The sequence below is a fragment of the Poecilia latipinna genome, unplaced genomic scaffold (assembly GCF_001443285.1).
Source record: "Poecilia latipinna isolate Pla-1442-1.1 unplaced genomic scaffold, P_latipinna-1.0 Scaffold2279, whole genome shotgun sequence".
Lineage (NCBI taxonomy): Eukaryota > Metazoa > Chordata > Actinopteri > Cyprinodontiformes > Poeciliidae > Poecilia > Poecilia latipinna.
In genome coordinates this window covers 12,359-31,440 of record NW_015114895.1, presented here as the reverse complement: position 1 = coordinate 31,440, position 19,082 = coordinate 12,359, and the positions used below count along the sequence as shown (strand labels likewise).

General features: G+C 38.4%; 1 protein-coding gene across 1 annotated transcript in view; it reads left to right on the top strand.

Moving 5' to 3' along the window:
* LOC106937121 (solute carrier family 12 member 9) overlaps positions 1 to 18,879 on the top strand; it is a 30,335-nt gene extending 11,456 nt beyond the window's left edge. The window contains exons 7-8 of the mRNA XM_015018477.1: positions 15,934 to 16,091; positions 18,659 to 18,879. Of these exons, the coding sequence (XP_014873963.1) occupies positions 15,934 to 16,091; positions 18,659 to 18,861 (361 nt within the window). The 3' untranslated portion in view covers positions 18,862 to 18,879. The remainder of the gene's footprint in view (positions 1 to 15,933; positions 16,092 to 18,658) is intronic.
* Positions 18,880 to 19,082: the final 203 nt, after the last annotated feature.

The following is a 19,082-nucleotide window of genomic DNA, read 5'->3' as shown; positions in this document are numbered from 1 at the left end:
GACTACGCTGAATCCCTTATGAAACAATCCTGGAAGAAAACCTTTCCGAGGCCCTGAAACACTCGAGACTGGAGTGGAGGTTCATTTTCTAGAAGCATAATATCCCTAAACATACATCCAGTTCTCCTGCTTACATTATGCGAAGACAAGTATGAAGTGGAGTATAAATCTTAATAGTTTAGCTAAACAGGAAGATCTTTCCCAGTTAGAAACATCTGGTTTTGCAGACAGACTTCCTAGATGCCTGGTGTTGACTTTAGTTCATTGTATCTCTGTGTCTTTTAAACAAAAACGCTGGTAAATACTAGCAAACTCAATGCAGTGTTATGTAGGTATACATACCTCCTCAAAATACTAAATAGGTTTTAAAAGTCCACTGATGTCACAGACTATGTTCTGTAAATCCAACCATATTTATGTTTTGTGTAGAATTCATGAGACCTGGCTAAGCGACTCTCAGTACAGTGGCAACAGAACAAGTTCTTATTCATGTAGGACGGATTAGGGAGCATGGGCGAAAGTGAAACGACACCTAGCTTCTCCATGCCTATCGTTACTTAATTCACTCGATTGTTGTCTGATTTTTGACTTTCTCAAGGATATTTGGCCTAAATGTTTATGCAGATGTGATGTCAGAAGCGGGAAGATAAACTGTTTATTTAGCCTTACAGTGGAAAAGTCTGATTGACAAGTTTGCATTTCTTATCTTGTTTTCTGGATTTTTATTTACAGCTGTGACTCATTTAGGGTTGGGCCTTATTGAACAGTTGTTTGCAGTTTTTTTGGATTTACTTGCTCATGTGATTATGCAGTGCTGAGAAAAAGTCATCAGACTGTCATTGGACACCTCACTCGTAAAAAGCAGTCAGTAAATTCCCAACCGCCACATCCAGGAAGTAAGAACTGATCCTCAGATAGTGACTGCTTCCTCTTGTCAACAATACGTCAATTATAATATCGTTGAAATTTGACATCATTTCAGAAATCTAGTTTTACCTGTCCACATTCATAACACTCAGGAAGAAATTTGCTGATATTTGTTTGTTTTAATGATTATGGCTTAAAGTTAATAATCAGTTTCTCATAATTAGAGTATTTCATAAACCCCATCAAAACTCAGTGGACAAACACCGGCAGGCGGCATGGCTCCCCAAAATATTACTGATTTTGAAAGTTTCACACTAAGCCTCAGTAAATTGATCCTATGCTTCTCACTCCTCCTTCCAGACTCATATTTTTCACAGATCTCTGAAAATGAATGTTTCTTTTTAGATTTATCGCATTTGCATTTCATCTCCAACTTTTAAATCTTTTAATTGTTTAATGACGAAAACCTAAGGAAAGGGTTGGTATTCTACCAGACACTTTGGTGTCTCTTATTAACAGCCTAGCATTTCAAAACCCACATGGACCATATGGATCATTACCTTAACATTTTCAAATCCAGAATGTTAAATGGTAGAGTTGAAAAAGCAACATAGAGCAACGTCACTGTACCTTCCTGTAATTTGCTGAAGGCCTTCTGCCCTCTTGCTCTTGGTGCTAGAACTACAGACATGTCTCAACATATTGTAGAAAATACAGTTTTCCTTTAAGTAGCATTTTGGGTTTCTGTGCTAACTCTTACTTCATTTTAAACACCTTGCCAACACTGTGAGTATCTAAGAGCCTTCGTTACTCTGTTCCATTTCAGACAACTAACAGTTTTCTGTCTCTAACTCTAAACAAGGCATAAAACATGTCACGAAACTATATTGAGTTTGTGCAAAGAACTACCAGAAAAACAACCATTTTGTTTAAATATTGTTTTAATTTTTCTAACAGTAAATTGTTTTAGAAATCTGGGGCACAAAAATTGTACTCCGAGTCTTTGAGAAAACGGTTTTGATTTTTATGAACACTGTATTCTAAACTACACAGTCAGAAATAAAAGCTCTAGATGAGTAAATAGACTTTATTATCATAAGCAATGATGTATGGTTAAACAAGTGCTTAATTTCTTGCAAATATTAACATCTTCTGCTCTTATGCAGGGCAAATTCACAGACTAATTTATGCACCGTACACATAATTAGATAGAAGAAAACACTTTTTCATATTCATAAGTGCTAAATGATTCTAGAGGCAATTACACAGCAGTTATGGCAAATAAAGACCTTGCCAGCAGCTTCATAAGAAGAGTTGTAGTTGGCAATTATAGGAAACAAAACCATGCTGACAAACGGGCTCATTAAAGCCCAAAAGCTTCATGACACAAGAATACCAAATCAGGTTGTTTTTTTTTTTTTAGAGAAATGACTGAAATAATTTACATATTCTATGAAAATAATAAGCATCAAGATCAGAGAGTAGCTGTTATTTCACAGTAAATGCAGACAAAACACTACATGCAGTGGTTTTTAATGATGGATTACATATGGAGGTGTTGGATATTGACTGTGTTAGGGTGTAATGAGGAAACTCCTCACATTAAGACCATTAATGTACCAGGTGCTGGCTTTTTATGGGGAGTGAAATAAAAACTAAACATGTTATTACAACCGTCGCCCAAAGGGTGGCAGTCATGCTCTCTCAACAAAGTCAGTGAGTCCTCAGCTGGTCAAACTAAAAGTAACAAAAAAAAAAACGTTCAAATCAGACTGTTTATTTAGATTTCTGCCTCATGCAAATTCAAGTCCTTTCCCGATAGAGCGGTATAGATTATAAACTTTTAGAAGCGAATGGGTCCATGGGTGCCTGAGCCGAGGCAGTGGACTGTTTCCCAGCACCTCACACCTTCACACAGGTGTGAGCTGTTGACAGCATGCGCTCATTATAACAGGGAATGAGGTCAGGAGACTCAGAGTTGACACCTACTGAAACTGATTAGACAGTGGTGTCCAAAATCAGTCCTCAAGGGCCGGCATCCTACATGTTTTAGTTCTTTCCCTGGTTCAACACACCTAAATCAAATGATGGTTCATTAGCAGGCCTCTGCAGAACTTTATGACATGCTGAGGAGGTAGTTGGACCATTTGAATCAAATGTTGTTGAAGCAGAGATGCATCTAAAACTGGCAGGACACCAAGCCCTTGGTGTCCTGCCACCAAGGGCCTGGGGCTAGACAACCGTGGGCTACAACACGTTTCAACAATCGGCGTCTTTCAAAAATGTTGAGATGTTTGTGTTTAGTGGGATTTTTAAAATGTCAGGGTAGATTTTAAACAGACAAATCACTTATTATTGTATGAAAATTGACTAAAAACATTTTTAAAAAGCTTATCTTCTGTACCCAGTCATAATGGTCACCAATTCCCAATTTAGGGAATGTTTTATGTATAATGAATCAGGAATCATGCAACGTAGTTACTCCTTTTCAGCTGCTGATAATTAACATTGTTGAGGAAAAAAAAAAAGCTTTAGTTGTCTGTGCATCTTCTTTACAGACTAATGTTAATAGAGTGGACACATATGTAGTCTATTTTGACAACGCATGCCAGAACATTAAAAGTGCCAGGGAAGGAAAGGAGACTACCCGAGGGTGTGTGAGGGGGGGAATCTATTAACCTCCAGTGACCACCCAACCAGCCATGACTGATTACCCTGTCGCTACGTTATCAACCTCTTTTAGTAGTCTGTGTGTAATGTGTAAATTTTATGTCTGTTCTGAAGTGCATCTACAAACTGAGTTGTTTTACTCTGATGTTGGCTTGGCATAGACAGGTACGACATTCTGACAGTTTCATCACAATCGTGTGAAACGTTACACCACAAAAACAGAGAACAAAAATATGTAAAATGATTGTGATTTGTCTAAAACGGAAACACAGCAGTTATTCTTGTTGAGACAATATAACATATTGTAACATGTTATTCCAGATCTAATAACTTTTTATTATAACACTGATTTCAAAAACTTTATTTGGGACTAGTGACCTTTATTCAAGGTCAGGAGCTTCGGCTGATAAGTTGACGACATGGCAAACGGCGCAATCAAACCCGGAGTTGCTGCATCAGTGGCTCCACGCCGTCTCTATCTATGTTTGATAAACGGCAAGATTTGAAATGCACAGCAACAAGTGGGGGGAGGGTAACAATATGATAATTTGTGCTTCAGGCATCGGCGTAAAAATGCCAACAACTCCAGCACTTCTTCTGTCATTCCTTTATTTCTCAGGAAGAGTTTACAACCATTAGAGAGTAACGGCTATGAAACTAGAACTTTTTACAGCTTTTATAAACCTTGATGCAGTAATCAGCTCATAATAAATCTTAAATATGTACTTGGCTGAACAAGAAAGCTAATTTGCATTGGGTTTATTGGGAAGTACCAATATAAAGATTTGTACTGGTATTAATATTGCTGATATTTACTGATATTATATATATTTTACTAATCTTTCGTCATGTTGAAAAAAAATTGACCACACTGTTAACATGGTCTCAGTTTTATTTATTGGACCAATACAGATTCTTTAAAAAAAGCAAAGATCAGCCAATACCGATGTTATTGACGATATCTCTTGCGTCCGTAGCTTATTTATTTATTGTAACACTTGTTTGTTTTCCTCTTCTTCTGATTCCACATGTAAGAGAGAATCCATTTGTTGGTTGAGCAGATGAGGAAGTTCTCAGGCTTTACAACAGGACGAGATGTGTTTACAACTAAATCATCAGTTAATCAGTCAAGTTTATATGTATAGCATATTTTAGCAACCAGGCAGTTCAAAGTGCTTTACATCATAAAAACACAAGAACAATAAGTCATAAAAACAACATTCAGTCAGCAATTGAGAAACCAGTGATAAACATTACACTTTAAGTGCCATCATCAAGCTCATCAACACACTCTGAATATGTTGCTTAATGTTTTATTCGATGTTGTTCAACAGCAATTCTAAATAGACAGGTTTTTAGCCGTGATTTAGAGGAACTCAGTGTTTCAGCTGTTTTGCAGTTTTCTGGAAGTTTGTTCCAGATTTGTGGTGCCTAGAAGCTGAATGCTGCTTCTCCATGGTTGGTTCTGGTTCTGGAGATGCAGCGCAGGCCAGAACCAGAAGACCTGAGAAAGGAATAATCACCCAAACTCAAACTTCCGTGCCTTTTTGTATATAGTTTTCAAACTTTTTTTTTCTTTTTTTAATAATATGCCTTCCTTGCTAAAAAAAATAAAAATGTCATATTGAATTATTTTCTATTTGACTTGACTGACTTCTTTGTGTGTGTGTGTGTGTGTGTGTGTGTGTGTGTGTGTGTGTGTGTGTGTGTGTGTGTGAGTGTGAGTGAACATATAATTGACTCCCACAATGCTGCATGTCTGTGACCTGTGGGCCTATCCCACCCTGTGCTACAGACGTCTTTGTATTAATAACCTGACTTGATAATGATATTAATTCGAATCTGCCGGGCCTTCTTTTGTGCTGCTATCTCTGACATGCAGCTTTGTGAATCTGGGTAAAATCCGCTCACCCCCCCTGAGGTGCTTCTGTCTGTCTTGTCTTCTCAGCTCTTGTCTCCTCACATTTTGTGTCTGATTCATCTGTTTTCAAACAGCTCTGTTTCCCTTAAACTCGTTTTTGCCTCCACTCTCATGAAAACACATTTCTCATGTGTTCTCATGCTAACTTTGTGCAATTTGTTTTTACTCCTCCTAAACCTCTGCCAATGATATGAATCTTTCACCTTATTTTCTTTCTGCACATTTACTGACTTTAGCCCAATTCTGATGATAAAAATATCCAGTTATCCTTAAGATAGAACACATTTCTGATGCCTTTGTTCATTGGACTCTGTCTTTTCCAACACAAATATTTTCAAAAGCAATGATATTTTTGTTATTATTTTTTCTTTTGGTATTTGAACCTCCCATCCACATATAATTTAAATATTTTTATAAAACAGAATCCACAGTTGTTTTGGAAGATAAAAAAAAAAATCTTAAACCCTGGACTTCATGCTCAGGATCTTGTTCTTTAAATGTTAATGTTGTTGTTACCACCATCTACTGACAGAATAGTTATAACATTTTTGCTACCTGTCTGTCTGGATGTAGGTGTGTTTTTTTTTTCCTTTTTCAAAACCAGGAAAAAAAGAAATGTGAAACTGTAGTTCCTGGACAGAGATAAGTCTAACATCCCTGCTCTGCTTTTTCCACACTCTCGTCATCCCTGTCCGATTGTCAGGTACTATCGCCTCACAGCAGCTTTTTGGGCTTCCACTTCTCCTACCTCCTTCATCTCCTTGTCTATCATCCACCTATCCATCCACCAACCACACTCTCTTTTTTGGTAATCTCTTCACTGCAGTGATTATGTTCACTTTTGAAGAAGGGGTTTTAACAATGGCGGGATCACTGGCCAAGTCATGCAATTCTGTGTTCTTTCTGAATAAAAAGCTGCTTCCCTTGGAAAGAGAATGGAGCTAAGGGAGAAATGAGATTGGACTGAATCTTGAAGATCTTGAAGAAAAATATTGGTCTTCTTTATGTAACCCCAACAATCAATGCTTTGGAGCAAATATTAATAGCTTAGTCAAGATAATGAAGTGTGAATGCACTGACATGAGAATTTGGGACAATACTGATATCAGATAAAACTATATTGCTGTGACTGATTGATTCTTACCAGTATTATGTATATTTCCCTTTCTGTGAGAAAAATAACCATGCCATTGACATTCCTTCTCTGCTACAGTGAAACAATCCTACATGAATTGGTTCACTGAAAACACTACATGGCCACCCACTCAGTGATGATATTAATGATACCATCGGTTGATATCAGCTCAGTTTTACTTATGGGACCAATAAAGATATATTAAAAACATTACTAACATTGGCTGTATTGATGTTAATTCAAACACTGCCTATCGTGTATCCCTAAAACAAAATTCCTTTGTCTATCTTCTACTCCATGGCTTCATGTGCTGTTATTGAACATAATAATGAAGGAAAACTTGACTGAATGTTAACCAGGTAGAGGAGAGAAAAAGATTTAAAGTCATGGTAGAAAGAAACTGTGCTCTCGTTAAATTTTATACAGCAGAACACATGACAGTGATGTGATCTAGTTTAGGTTTGTGCTGATCAACTCTCAAGTATCCAGTCATTTTTTAATAATTTGTAGCTGACTGCAACTCTGAAATCTGTGGCCCATTACTGACCATTGATACATGTTAATTGTACCAATTGGAAGCAATCTTAAAATAAAACATGAAAGCAGTTTTGTGACAATTTGAAAACTTTATGGTGGGGCATTTTCTGTTTTGGTAGTGAAAGAGCTACAAGATCAGATTCCATGAACTCATCAAGGTAACTCTAAAAGCTAATTCATTGAAGCATTTTACTTTAGAACTGAAGAGAGGAGAAGTTTTCAAAGGACATCAATGATTCTAACAAAAGATGAAAAATGTGGAAGACGTTGTCACTCTAGATGAGCAGCCCACTGCTGTAGTGAAGTATGGTAGGTTTGGGAACCTTTGGGAACTTCTGGTGTTTTATTTTGTTTTGTGACACACAGGACAGAGAGATCCACGCTGACTGAATTTGGCTATCACACTTGAGGTTATTTGATATGATGATCAATATTTGCTTCATCAAAGACCATTTCCAGTTTGGAGGTTTGTACATTGCCATTGCTTAATGTCACATTGAACAGATTTGTAATTGATCATGAGATCAGCAGGCTGCATGCCCAGCAGTTTCAAAGATCTTACTATACAGAGCTATGAATCAAGCAATTGCGGTGATGCTGAACAGATGGGTAAGCTAAGTATTTCACCGTCATCTTACGCAACAATCGAAGACAAATGAAAAAGGGGGCTTCACACACTTGTGCAACAAGTGTCAGAAATGCCTCAATCAAAACATCCTTATTTGAGATACTTCATTTTGAATCAAGCAGGAGATTAACAAGATGTTTCAAAGGGAGGATTAGTCTCTCTCTGTTGTTGACAATCCATAGTGTTTTGTAGTTGAGTTAAATTATTAGTTCTAAATGAAAGCAAGTTGCTATTGCTGATTGGTTTTATTTTTCAGTTGTGTAGCATCTGAGAAATAAATGCAGGCATTTGTTCCTCTTTGTGTCACACCCTTGCTAAATACTATAATCACACATTTTGGGTTCACCATTTCTGGACACTATTTATGTGTCCAGAAATGGTGAAAAGGAGCGGCTGAAAACAGACTAAATGGAAAGCAATATCAAGGAAAGATGTTCTAAACATGTTCAAATATAAAGGAGAAAGACAAACCAATAAAAAGCTTAGACTTGCATCTGCAGTTTTATGAGGGAAGAAAAGGCTTGGGACTGAGGAGAGGATGATAGAGGGGAAAAAGGGGGAGGCTGTGTGTGTCTGTGTGTGCGTGTGCGTGCGCGTGCGCGTGCGTGCGCGTGCGCGTGCGTGTGTGTGTGCACGCAGAGGCCTTGTTAGTTATTGATCCCATTTAATAATCCTTAACCACAGTCTACTCTCCTGAGAGCACTTAACTCTGCCCCTCCCCTCCATCTCTTCCATCCCATCATTCACTCCGTGTTTTTTTGCTTTCTGTTTCGGTCCTTTCCCTCAGCTGCTACTTGCTCCATCTCTGTGCATCATCCTTATCCCCATCGCGTTGTGGCTACACTCTTACACTACCTACAAGGTCAAGGAGAATTGGGTTTAAAGACCAATGGTAAATCCCAGTGGTGAAGGATCTGGTTCTCTGCTGGTGCATTTGTTGCTATGGAGTCGATTCAGGTGTCTCTGAGAAGCTCATTCCAAGAAAACTGGTTTCAAATGCCGGCACTGTAAAGTAACATTGGCCTTCTGTGAATATAGATCTGTGTGTTCAGCCAGTTTCTGCTCGGGTTTTTATTTTCAAATTGTGCTCAAAGGGTTTCTATTCTGCCTTTCCTTGCAAGACGGGTTCTTTATTGTTCTTCACCGCTGGCGTAGTGTAAAGTAGTCCCCCTTTTCATGTCTTTGAGCCGAGGTGGTATGCTTTTATATCACACTTGACATTCAACAATAGTAATGATTACGCTGCACTTGTAAGAACCTGGCACTTTTATGCAGGCTGTTCTCTGTGAAAAATCTGATTTAACGTATTCACACTGAAAAATTAATAGAGGTCTTTTCACCTTGATCCTCAGCCTTAAAGTTTGTAAAAGAGAGCTTGCAATAGATGGAAGGGGGCTTTTTACAAGTGGCCATTTAGGAAATCGAGGCATTTAGTAAAATATGCATTTTGAGATTGTGGAGTGTGACCCGTGCTAGATTTGAAAAAAAAAAACAAAAAACAAAAAAAAACAAAACATCAACTTACCTTCCCTCTTACTAATAGTGAGTTGTTTGTTCCCTCTCTCCATGGAGTGCAGTAATTACCATCACCTCTTATACCAGGATCAACATTTACTTTTTAATTGCTGCACAAAATAAATACAGTGGTAGCTCTATATAATTTTCTCACTCTACATGAACCATTGTGAAGATTGTTGCACGGTAAAATATTTTACACCAGAGGACTTGTTGAAATATGACCAAGGTTGAGTATTTCAAGGGCTTTTCTTTAATGCGGTGCTTTGCTTGCTAGAGTAAAGGAATGAGCACTTAAGGATTTTTTCATAACCTAATATAATGAAGCAATCCATTGAAATGAACCAACTTTTTAATTACACCAAGTTATTAGCAAAGTTATCTTACAGTGTAAATAGCAGAGTAAACTTGGAGAGGAAATGGGATTTCTTACATTTCTTTACTCTTGTATTGGACCATGAGTCAAGATGCAAAGCCCTTCATAGTCAGTTATTTTCTTTGATACAACTGACTAATTTTGCCTGTTTTTTTTACTTTACTCTGGACCAGCATTGCACTGATTTTTCACAACATATATAATCGACATTTCAGTTCCACATTTACTGTTAACCGAGTGAAATTTGAGTGGTTAATCATCATTAATGACGAGGAGGAACAAATCAGCAGTGAAATGGGAGAAGCAATTATTCCTACTATGATTAGTGGTATCTTTTTAAAACTGTTAAGCTTTGCTGAAAGTATTCTCAGTTAAATGCATTACCAGCTGCCTCCAAGATTTTTTGATTATTTTGAAATTGACATTTTGTGAATAATTATTAACATCCAGGATTTAATTTATTTACTTAGACTAGGAATTGTTAAGTTTTTTACAGAAGTTTGTTTTGTAGCAGGACAGATGTAACAGACTGACCTTGTTATTTCTCATGTCTGTTGTTCTTGTATTTATAATTTTTAGTTAGTTCGGATTAGTAAAACAATTTACGAGGTTCTCCTGTTTCTCCCTCTCAGCTGCTACTGAGCAGCGCCTACATCCACATCGCTGAGTAACAGAAGAGGTGGACAAGAGCGGAGAGAGAGAGTCCATGCGACGTATTACTGTCATCCTGCAGTCTTTTTCTCTCTGGCGCCGCTGACTCTTTTTGCCTTTTCGAGGCCATGTCCAAACTCAGGTGCCTACCAAAGTTGAGGTATAATCGAACAGATCACTGAGAGGTGAGGGAGAGGGGCACTATGGCGGAGTCTGGAGATTCATTTTTCATGTGTTTCGTGTAGAGATTTTCCCCCTCGTCTACTCTCTAGCTGAGTATTCTTGTGTAACTAAGAAAATAAGACTGAAATTGTTACCCTGTTTGAAGTTCCTTGTTCACATCTTGTCAATTTTGAACCCAGTGTTTGATTAATTACACTAATCTCTGGTTTTCTTAAACATTTTTTTTTCCTTTTGTTGAACCACAAAGCTACTGATGCTGGAATATGATTTAGTCTAAACTAAAGGCTTATTGCACTGTTTTTTTTTGTTTGTTTTTAGGGCGTTGGGATTGCACTTCATTGAATCGGTTTATTTCCAATTGTCCTTTTGAACCAAAGGAGGGCGTATTTACTTTTAAAAGCTTATTTAAGAACTTCTTTGCATCAGAAAGAAAGAGAAGAAACTTCCAGTGCCATTTTAATGAATATTGAATTTTCTGTTATCTGTGTATTCTTTTAACACTAATGATAACTTAATGGTGCTGTGAGTATGACAGCAATGTTGGCTACCTGCCAAAACCCTCTGTGTAATTAGCGCTGATCACATCCGAGTCTTCAGTGCACATTCTATATGATTGTTAGACTGGAACAATTAAAGTGATCTTTAATTGTTACTCTCACTCCAAGAATTACACAAGAACTTCTTGTGACTTCCAGTCGTTTTCTATTTTTTTACACCTAAACACATGCGTGCCCGCCCGCCCTTGGTGTCAGCACTTAATTTTTCATCCCATTTGAGAAATAACGCATAATTAATCCATAATGTTCGACAAAGGCGCAGGTGAATTATCAGACACACAAACACACAGGATGATGGATTAAAATATGAATACGCATGAATACACAATTGATGGCATGAATAAAAATGGTAAACAAATGAGCTGAAGGCTGGAGCTTGATGGCAGGAGAGAGAACAATCGACCAAACAATCTCTGTGGGCTCATTTTAGTCACTGAGATGTGTTTCCTCCTCTTTTCTAAACAAGATCCTTTAATCTCTCACGCTTTTGTTCTCCTCTTTATTTCTACAGCAGAGCTCATTTGAGCTGGATGATCTGATCAATAATTACGATCACCAGCACAACTACATGGCCACCCACACACAGTCACATACATACATGTGCAATATTCCCTGAGTAATGAATACGCAGCTTGTAAAGGGGGAAAAACTTACCTCCATAAAAACATATTGTGCATTCTGCTTTAACCCAATATATTGACTTTACCCTCTCTCTCTCTCGGTCTCTCCCCTCTCATACAAACTCATACCATTTATCATCACTGTCGCCCAGTTTGCTGCCTCTTTGTTTTGGAGAGCCATTTAGGAAATGTCAAGCTTTCCAGATTAATTTAGCTTCTGTTCCACATCAAAGAAATTAATATTCAAGTGACATGTTTTGACCCTCTTCTCAGCTAAACACACAGGCAAAGTTAAAAAGTCTTTCAGAGGTTTGCACTATTTTGTTTTACAGACACATTGAGTTTAGTGATCGTGGCCAGCTCCCTTAATTTAAGCTATCATACATTTGTGATTCTTTGTTGGGTCAGGCTGCGATCATTTGAAAGTTTAAATTCCAACAAGTTCTAAATTGTATAAATCCAGCGATCGTAATTGAAGTTCAAAAGCTAGTAGTTCCTCACCAACACTGACCTTAACACCATTAAGGATGTCGGTCATGTTGTCATAACATAAAAACTTCACACTAGGCCATGCATTGTGTCAGTGTCAACCTCCACTGGAAACTAAGGGTGCATTTAGACCAACCCAGGATTAGAGTCCTGAATCAGACTCTAATACGTTTGTCTAGAAAGTCCGATTTTTTGGGGGGAGGTCAGAATGCAAATTTGAATTCCAAAACAGACTTAAAAAGCAAACTCCGATCTGTCTAAAAACCTGGGACTCGGTCCAGTTGAAGTGAACTCTAAAACGGTAGAAAACCTGTCTGAATGCAACCTAACTAGAGACCGTTCCAAATGCAGGAAGTTGGCAACAGTGCAGGACATTCTGGTCAATATATTACTCTCTGATCTGCGGGTTAATGAAGATGTTGTGTCGGTTGTCTTGGCAGCGGGTCTGCGTGCCGACACGGAAAGCGAGGAAGAGCAGAATATAAATGGTTTAAAGTTGTTTTACTGTTTATCAGCTTATTTCCCGTTGCTGTGGTGCTCTGCAGCTGCTATTTTCAAACCTTTAATAATGACAAAAACGGGACTGATTCCCTCATTTGTTTGAACATTTAATCATCAAATAGGATGACATATTTCATATGCCTCATAAAGTATGAGTCATGGTTTGTTACATTTTTGACAAACTAATAAAATTAACAGCAGCAATTATGTAATTATTCACCAATATAAAAGAGTAATGTGCTTAGTCCTCTCTTGCATCTTGATAGAAACCAAACTGTTTATAGACTTATATCAAGGGAGAATACTTACAAACATCAGGAATTTTCTCACCTTTAATTTAAGCCGCATTTATAGAAATTGGGTAAGAAATAAAGGCGCTGCGATCATTTTGTGACAGATTCCTGCTCATCCCGCATTGGAACAGCCTGGTTCAGTGGACAGACTCACCGCGTAGTAACGGCACCTGCAGGAGCGTCGCTAACGTTAGCGGCTAACAGGTGATGTCCAAACCAGTAATGTATATGAATGAAGAAATCCTACAACCGCTAAAATCTGTCACCACTGGTCTTCTTAAGAGGTTTTGTGTCGATTTCTTCAGTAGATCTTGGTGCAGTGCCCCTTAGGCGACTGGGGGAACAGGTTTTTCAGTTAGTTTTAGTCGTTAGACACAGTGCAGTGTGAATGCAAACTACAGTTCAGAAAATGTAACGAATGTTGCAATTTTAGTCCCCAATCGAACCGGGTCTACTGGACTATCCGGTCTGATTAAGATCACTTCTCCATGCCACCTCCGTCTTCTGAGGTCACACCGTTTTGCAAGAAAAGCATCTCAGGCCTGACTTCAAATCATAAAAAAGACTTCTGTTTTTACTCTTTAACATCTCGTTCATCCCATTTCTCCTTATCTTTTCTGAATTGCTGGAGGCTAGTGCCTATCTCCAGTGGTCATTGGGGTAGAGGCAGGGTACACCCTGAACAGGTTGCCAGTCCATCACACGACCTTACAGAGATGCACAAGACAACCGCTGAAGTGCAGAAGTGTTCTAAAATTAAGGCCTTAAAATGCCTTAAATTAAAACATTTTTTAAATGCAAGTTGGCCTTAAGCCTATGTTTTGTCATTACAGAACTATTTAAACTTTTTCTTCTTGCAGGACTTTTCTGTTAGGCAAAAGATTTGACTCACACAAAAACCTCTTCATTGGTTTCTGTGACTCAAAGTGCTTGAGGCTACCAGCAGCTACCTGTTAAACCCTGATAGATTTTTTGCAAAAAAAATTCACCCAACAATCGCCCATATCTATGGATATTTTGGTCTTAAATGTCATCCAAGGTGGCATTAAACCATTCTTAAACAGTCTTAAATTTGACTTGCTCTATTCCAGCAGGAGATCAGATGGTCTAGACTAGGCATGCTATTCATAGCCTCTCATTCGCTAATACAAGTTGACCACCCAGTTACTGGTGCCATCCTATCATTAATCATATCAGTAGCTGGCTTCAAACTGGAAGCAGCCACTGCCATTTGCACACTACTCTTAATTTTGGCCCTAAACTCTATGCAGAAAGACTTTAGGCTGGGATTCAAAGCCAGAACATTCTTCTTGTGACGAAACGGTGTTACCAAATGAACGAGTGCATTTTAGGCAGAACTGTAGATATGATGATTCTGATTCACTAACAAATGTCAAGTCCCAACAACTAATTAAAAATTTACCTTAAAAGCATCTTACCAAGATATGTCGGCATATTTACTGATGACATGCTGAGAATATTCTGCATCCTTACAATCCAAAGTGGGAACGGAAAACTGCAGCAATGTGGCTCCTCCACAGGGTCCTGGTTCACACGATTCACCCTGAAATCCTTTGTGTCTGTGTGCTTGTGAGTGAGTGTGCTTACTGCCTTTTGGACTCCATATGAAATAATAATGTTCTCAGACATTTGGATGGAGTGAACAATACCTAATAGGGCCATAATAATAAGTATTAAAATCAGTGGACCTGAAAGAAAACGTGATGAGAATATTAATTAGGAGGGAAGGAAGGGAGGGACGAAGAGAAAATGAGAGCGGTCACGGATCGTAGTTGAAATGGAATGAGGAGGACTGAGACAGAAAAGCTAGGAAGACCGCTCAAACATCAGAATCAGGGAGATGGAGGTGATGCAGGAGGGGAATAGATGGATTGGATTTGTGTGTGTATGTGTGTGAGACAGAATTGAGCCACAAAGAAAGATTGAGATGGATCAGGGGAGGGAGAAAGCCTGTGCTTTAATTCTCATCTCCCTAGCTGTGTTGTATTGAAAGGAGGTGGGGAGCAGGCCATAATCACACACACCCTTCAGAGTTTTTTGTACTTTCTGATCTCTCTTTCTCCATGTATCGAGCACACTCTCTTACACACACACACACACACACACACACACACACACACATTCACTGTCTGTATTTCTGAACCTCCTCATTAGACATCCTCAGACTAATCATCACCTCAATCTTGTTCTTTTTCTAGTGGACACAAACACATTTTACCTCCAGAACAAATGAGTTTTAAATGACACCTAGTCTCATTCATTTAGAGTAGGTGTCACTGGTAAATGTGACACCTACTCTATGTAGGACTTTAAGTTTTTTATGTAGGACTTTAAGTTTTATTTTCTTTGGTATTCTGTGTAACACAATACTTCGCATTGATATATTGTATAAAACATCTGTAAAGTACATTTGTGGTTGTAGAGGAGGAAAATTGAGGAGGAATGAATGGTTTTTAAATCACTGTTTAAACATTTTGTGAAAATCAGATTTACAATCCCGAGTTAAGGGTTTCTTTCTTTTTTTGCCTTTATTTTCAACCCTGATCTTATTGGAAGGAACACTTTTACCTGAGTTTCTAGAAGATTAACCTGAAAGTCAAGACATACTGGTATTTGTATCAGAAAAGCAAGTAATTTTCTTACTTCAGGTAATTTATTTGTATTGTTTATATATATATATATATATAGATATAGATTAGCATTAATTGACATTCAATGTTTATCTAGTGAAAATAACCTAAATTATTCTCTGTAATGTTTTGAAATTTATTTCAGGTTCACAAATTTTAAAAATGGCTGAAAGTGTTTAAACTTCTTAAAAAGTTCTGCCTCCTGGTGCTAAATTATTATAATTCTGATCACTGTTCATACAAGCGTGTCTGCTCCGCTTTGTCTAACAAGGACCTGCATTGATTGCAAAGTGATATCATGATCATGTGGGTTAAACTCTTTACTTTTTCCCTTTGCAGTGTTCTCCTCCAGAGGGATTATAGTTTTCTGAGGGACATCAACATCTGGGAGCCCTTGGTCATCGTTGGAGTTTATTCCTCTACGATCTCTGCCTCAATGAGCAATCTCATCGGAGCCTCTCGCATCCTGTATGCCTTGGCGAAGGATGACTTATTCGGTGGGTAAAGCGACAAAGCTTTGCAGTGGAGCAAATGCTCTTTATCACGGTGATGCCATTTTGAAGCTTTAACATTAGAAGCTCCTGAGTTTTTGAAAGGGCGATGAGAGAGCCGTTTACAGCAAAAGCTCCAGCCTACAAAGTGATCCGGATATCTCAGGACAGCGAGGAGAAGTACGTGGTATTTCTGATGGAAGTGTAATTTACCGCCATTTAAAAGTTTAAACACAAACTCTGTCTCTGTGAAAGTCACTGGTATATCAAGCTTATGCAGCACGTGTGATTTCCATTACTTCTCTGTGTGAGTCCGTCCTGCCTGCTGTTTTTTCATTATTAACAACTGTGAGCGCCATCCTTCTCCTCTCTTTTACTACACTGCTCAAAAAAATAAAGGGAACACTCAAATAACACATCCTAGATCTGAATGAATGAAATATTCTCATTGAATACTTTGTTCTGTACAAAGTTGAATGTGCTGACAACAAAATCACACAAAAATCATCAATGGAAATCAAATTTATTAACCAATGGAGGCCTGGATTTGGAGCCACACACAAAATTAAAGTGAAATGTTCCCTTTATTTTTTTGAGCAGTATATTTTTAAGCATAGTTTATTTGTCCCCCTGTTTCCACCTGCATGTACTCAAGCGCCGGTGTGTGCTTTAGGGGAGATAAAAGAATTTATTAGCACACGTTTGTCTGCAGAGTGATCAAAAGAAGCAGCTGATTCAGGCTTGCCTACACTCCAACAGCCAAAGGGTTAACATAAATCAAATGAATTAGTTTAATTAGAAGTTGGCAACTGTGGAACCACACAAGTTGAGGAGGAACAGCAGATATTTGTGACTGTGACCACAGCGGTTGTCCGTTTGTGTGTGTTCTTGTTGTCATTCATGCATGCAGCTCGGTGCTTAACCTTGCCACTGTCCTATGCGGACTGACTGATGGACGTGTCACTTTCCCAACACGTACACTCTGGAGTTTTCTTCTCACACATCTCAGTCTCTTTCTTCTCTGCAACTTGCTAATCTCCAACTCCTTCAGCGCCGAACTGCCTCTCTCCACCCTCCTCCCACAACTGCATTGATTTGACTTAAAAGTCTCACTGATTTAATTCAGCTTCTTTATCAGGTGTGAAATTTACTCTGAAACGTAGATTTCTCTCCGTCTCCCGCCACTTCATTCTACCTCCATACCGGGCTGTGCGTATGGAGGTAGTCTGTCAGTCAGTCGTGGGTCAGTCAGCCACCTCTTAAGTAAGAATGTGACGGCGGTAAGAGAAAGTTGTCTGAGGTATGACAAGTATGTGGGAGCGCTGTCTTCCAGCAAACCAAGTGGCCGTGAGTTATTAAATAAAGTGACTCATCGGCTCAGTTTATCTCTCTCACCATCTCTGCCGCCTACTCCAGCTCTCTGTTTTTAGACCAGACGTGGAGTTAATTACAGAAATCTGTTTAAATGTCAGGGTTTTTAAAGCTTGCCACTCCTAATCTAAATACTGATGTACACTGGTGATCTTGTACATAAAAATTGCCAGGCCACTTTATTAGATACAGCTTGCTAGCGCAGGTGTTTGACCTTGTTTCACCATCAGAAGTGCCTTAATGCTTCTGAAACATTACAGCAATCCCCAGGTCTGGTATCCAAAACTTTCCCCAGAGTTTCAGGGTGATATGATTACATCACCCGGTTACTGCAGGTTCTTTGGTTGCACATCCATCATGCAAACATCCTGTTCCATACATCCAGTTAGTTTGTTTGGTGTGTATGTGTAAAAGATATGAGTACAATTAACAAATTAAACAAAATTACTTTGAGACAGTTCAATGTTCCACACCATTAGACACCACCAGTCTGTACCACTGATTCAAGACGTTATCTAGGCTTGCATGTTGATAATGATGAATTCTGGCCAATCCATCTCAACGTCGCAGCTCAACAGACAATATTTTTCTAAGTGGTTATTGTGAACAGTAGCAACAGCTTCCTGCCGTTATCTGACAGATAAATGTCGCACTTTACTTAAGAGTGACAAAACCTGAAGTTCCTCAAAGTGGCCCTCATTTCTTCAAATACAGACCTTCATGTAAGAAGTAGTTTATGGACATTTTGGGACTTTTATTAATAATCTAACCCTGCTTTGGTTAAGATTAAATTTTCCCCAAACTGATGAACACATCTGAGAATTATGGTGAGTTTCATTTAGCTGGTGGTAGTTTTTTTTTTCTTCCTTTTTGTATCTTGTTTAACCGCTAATATTATTACACCTCCCCAATACAGACATGTAGCATTGAATGTCTTGCATCTGACGACATTCAGAAAACTGAAAAACTCCCCTTGAAATTTGAATAATTTTTGGGGTGCACTTAATATGTACTTTATCTGTTTGGCTTCATTGTTGTTGGATAAGCAATGTGAAGTTTTTAGTATTAAAATACTCTAACTTGGCAGAAAGTTCACTTGTATTCCACTAATGTGGTTTCTTATGAACATTTGAAGTTTGTCAATGGATGTTTTTTTCCCCCTCTGAGAACTTTCTTATAACCTCTTAAATATGTTCCTACAGGTAAGGTGCTGTGTCTAGCTAAGAAGACGTCCCGCAGTGGCAACCCCTGGATCGCTGTGCTCATGTCCTGGTTCTTGGTCCAGGTTAGTAGATACCAGTTCAAAACAAGACATTTTAAGACTTTTAGAAGCAAAGAAACATTTCTTTGTGTGGACCTTGCGAGAATGTTCAATGACAGTAAGTGTATTTTTGAAACACAGTAACAGTTTGGGGAAAATGTGTCAGTTATTTAATGTATGAAACAAAGATTTTGCATCAAAGAATCATTTTGTTGTGAGTTAGCTGACAAATCCTTTGAATCCCAAACACAACCAAGCTTTGAAACAACTAAACTGTTCCTTTAAAGATGGCCCTTAAAGTAATCAGTAAAACAAAAAGATACAGCAGAAAGTCAAGGAAATCTGTGTCGTATTGTTGATGTTCA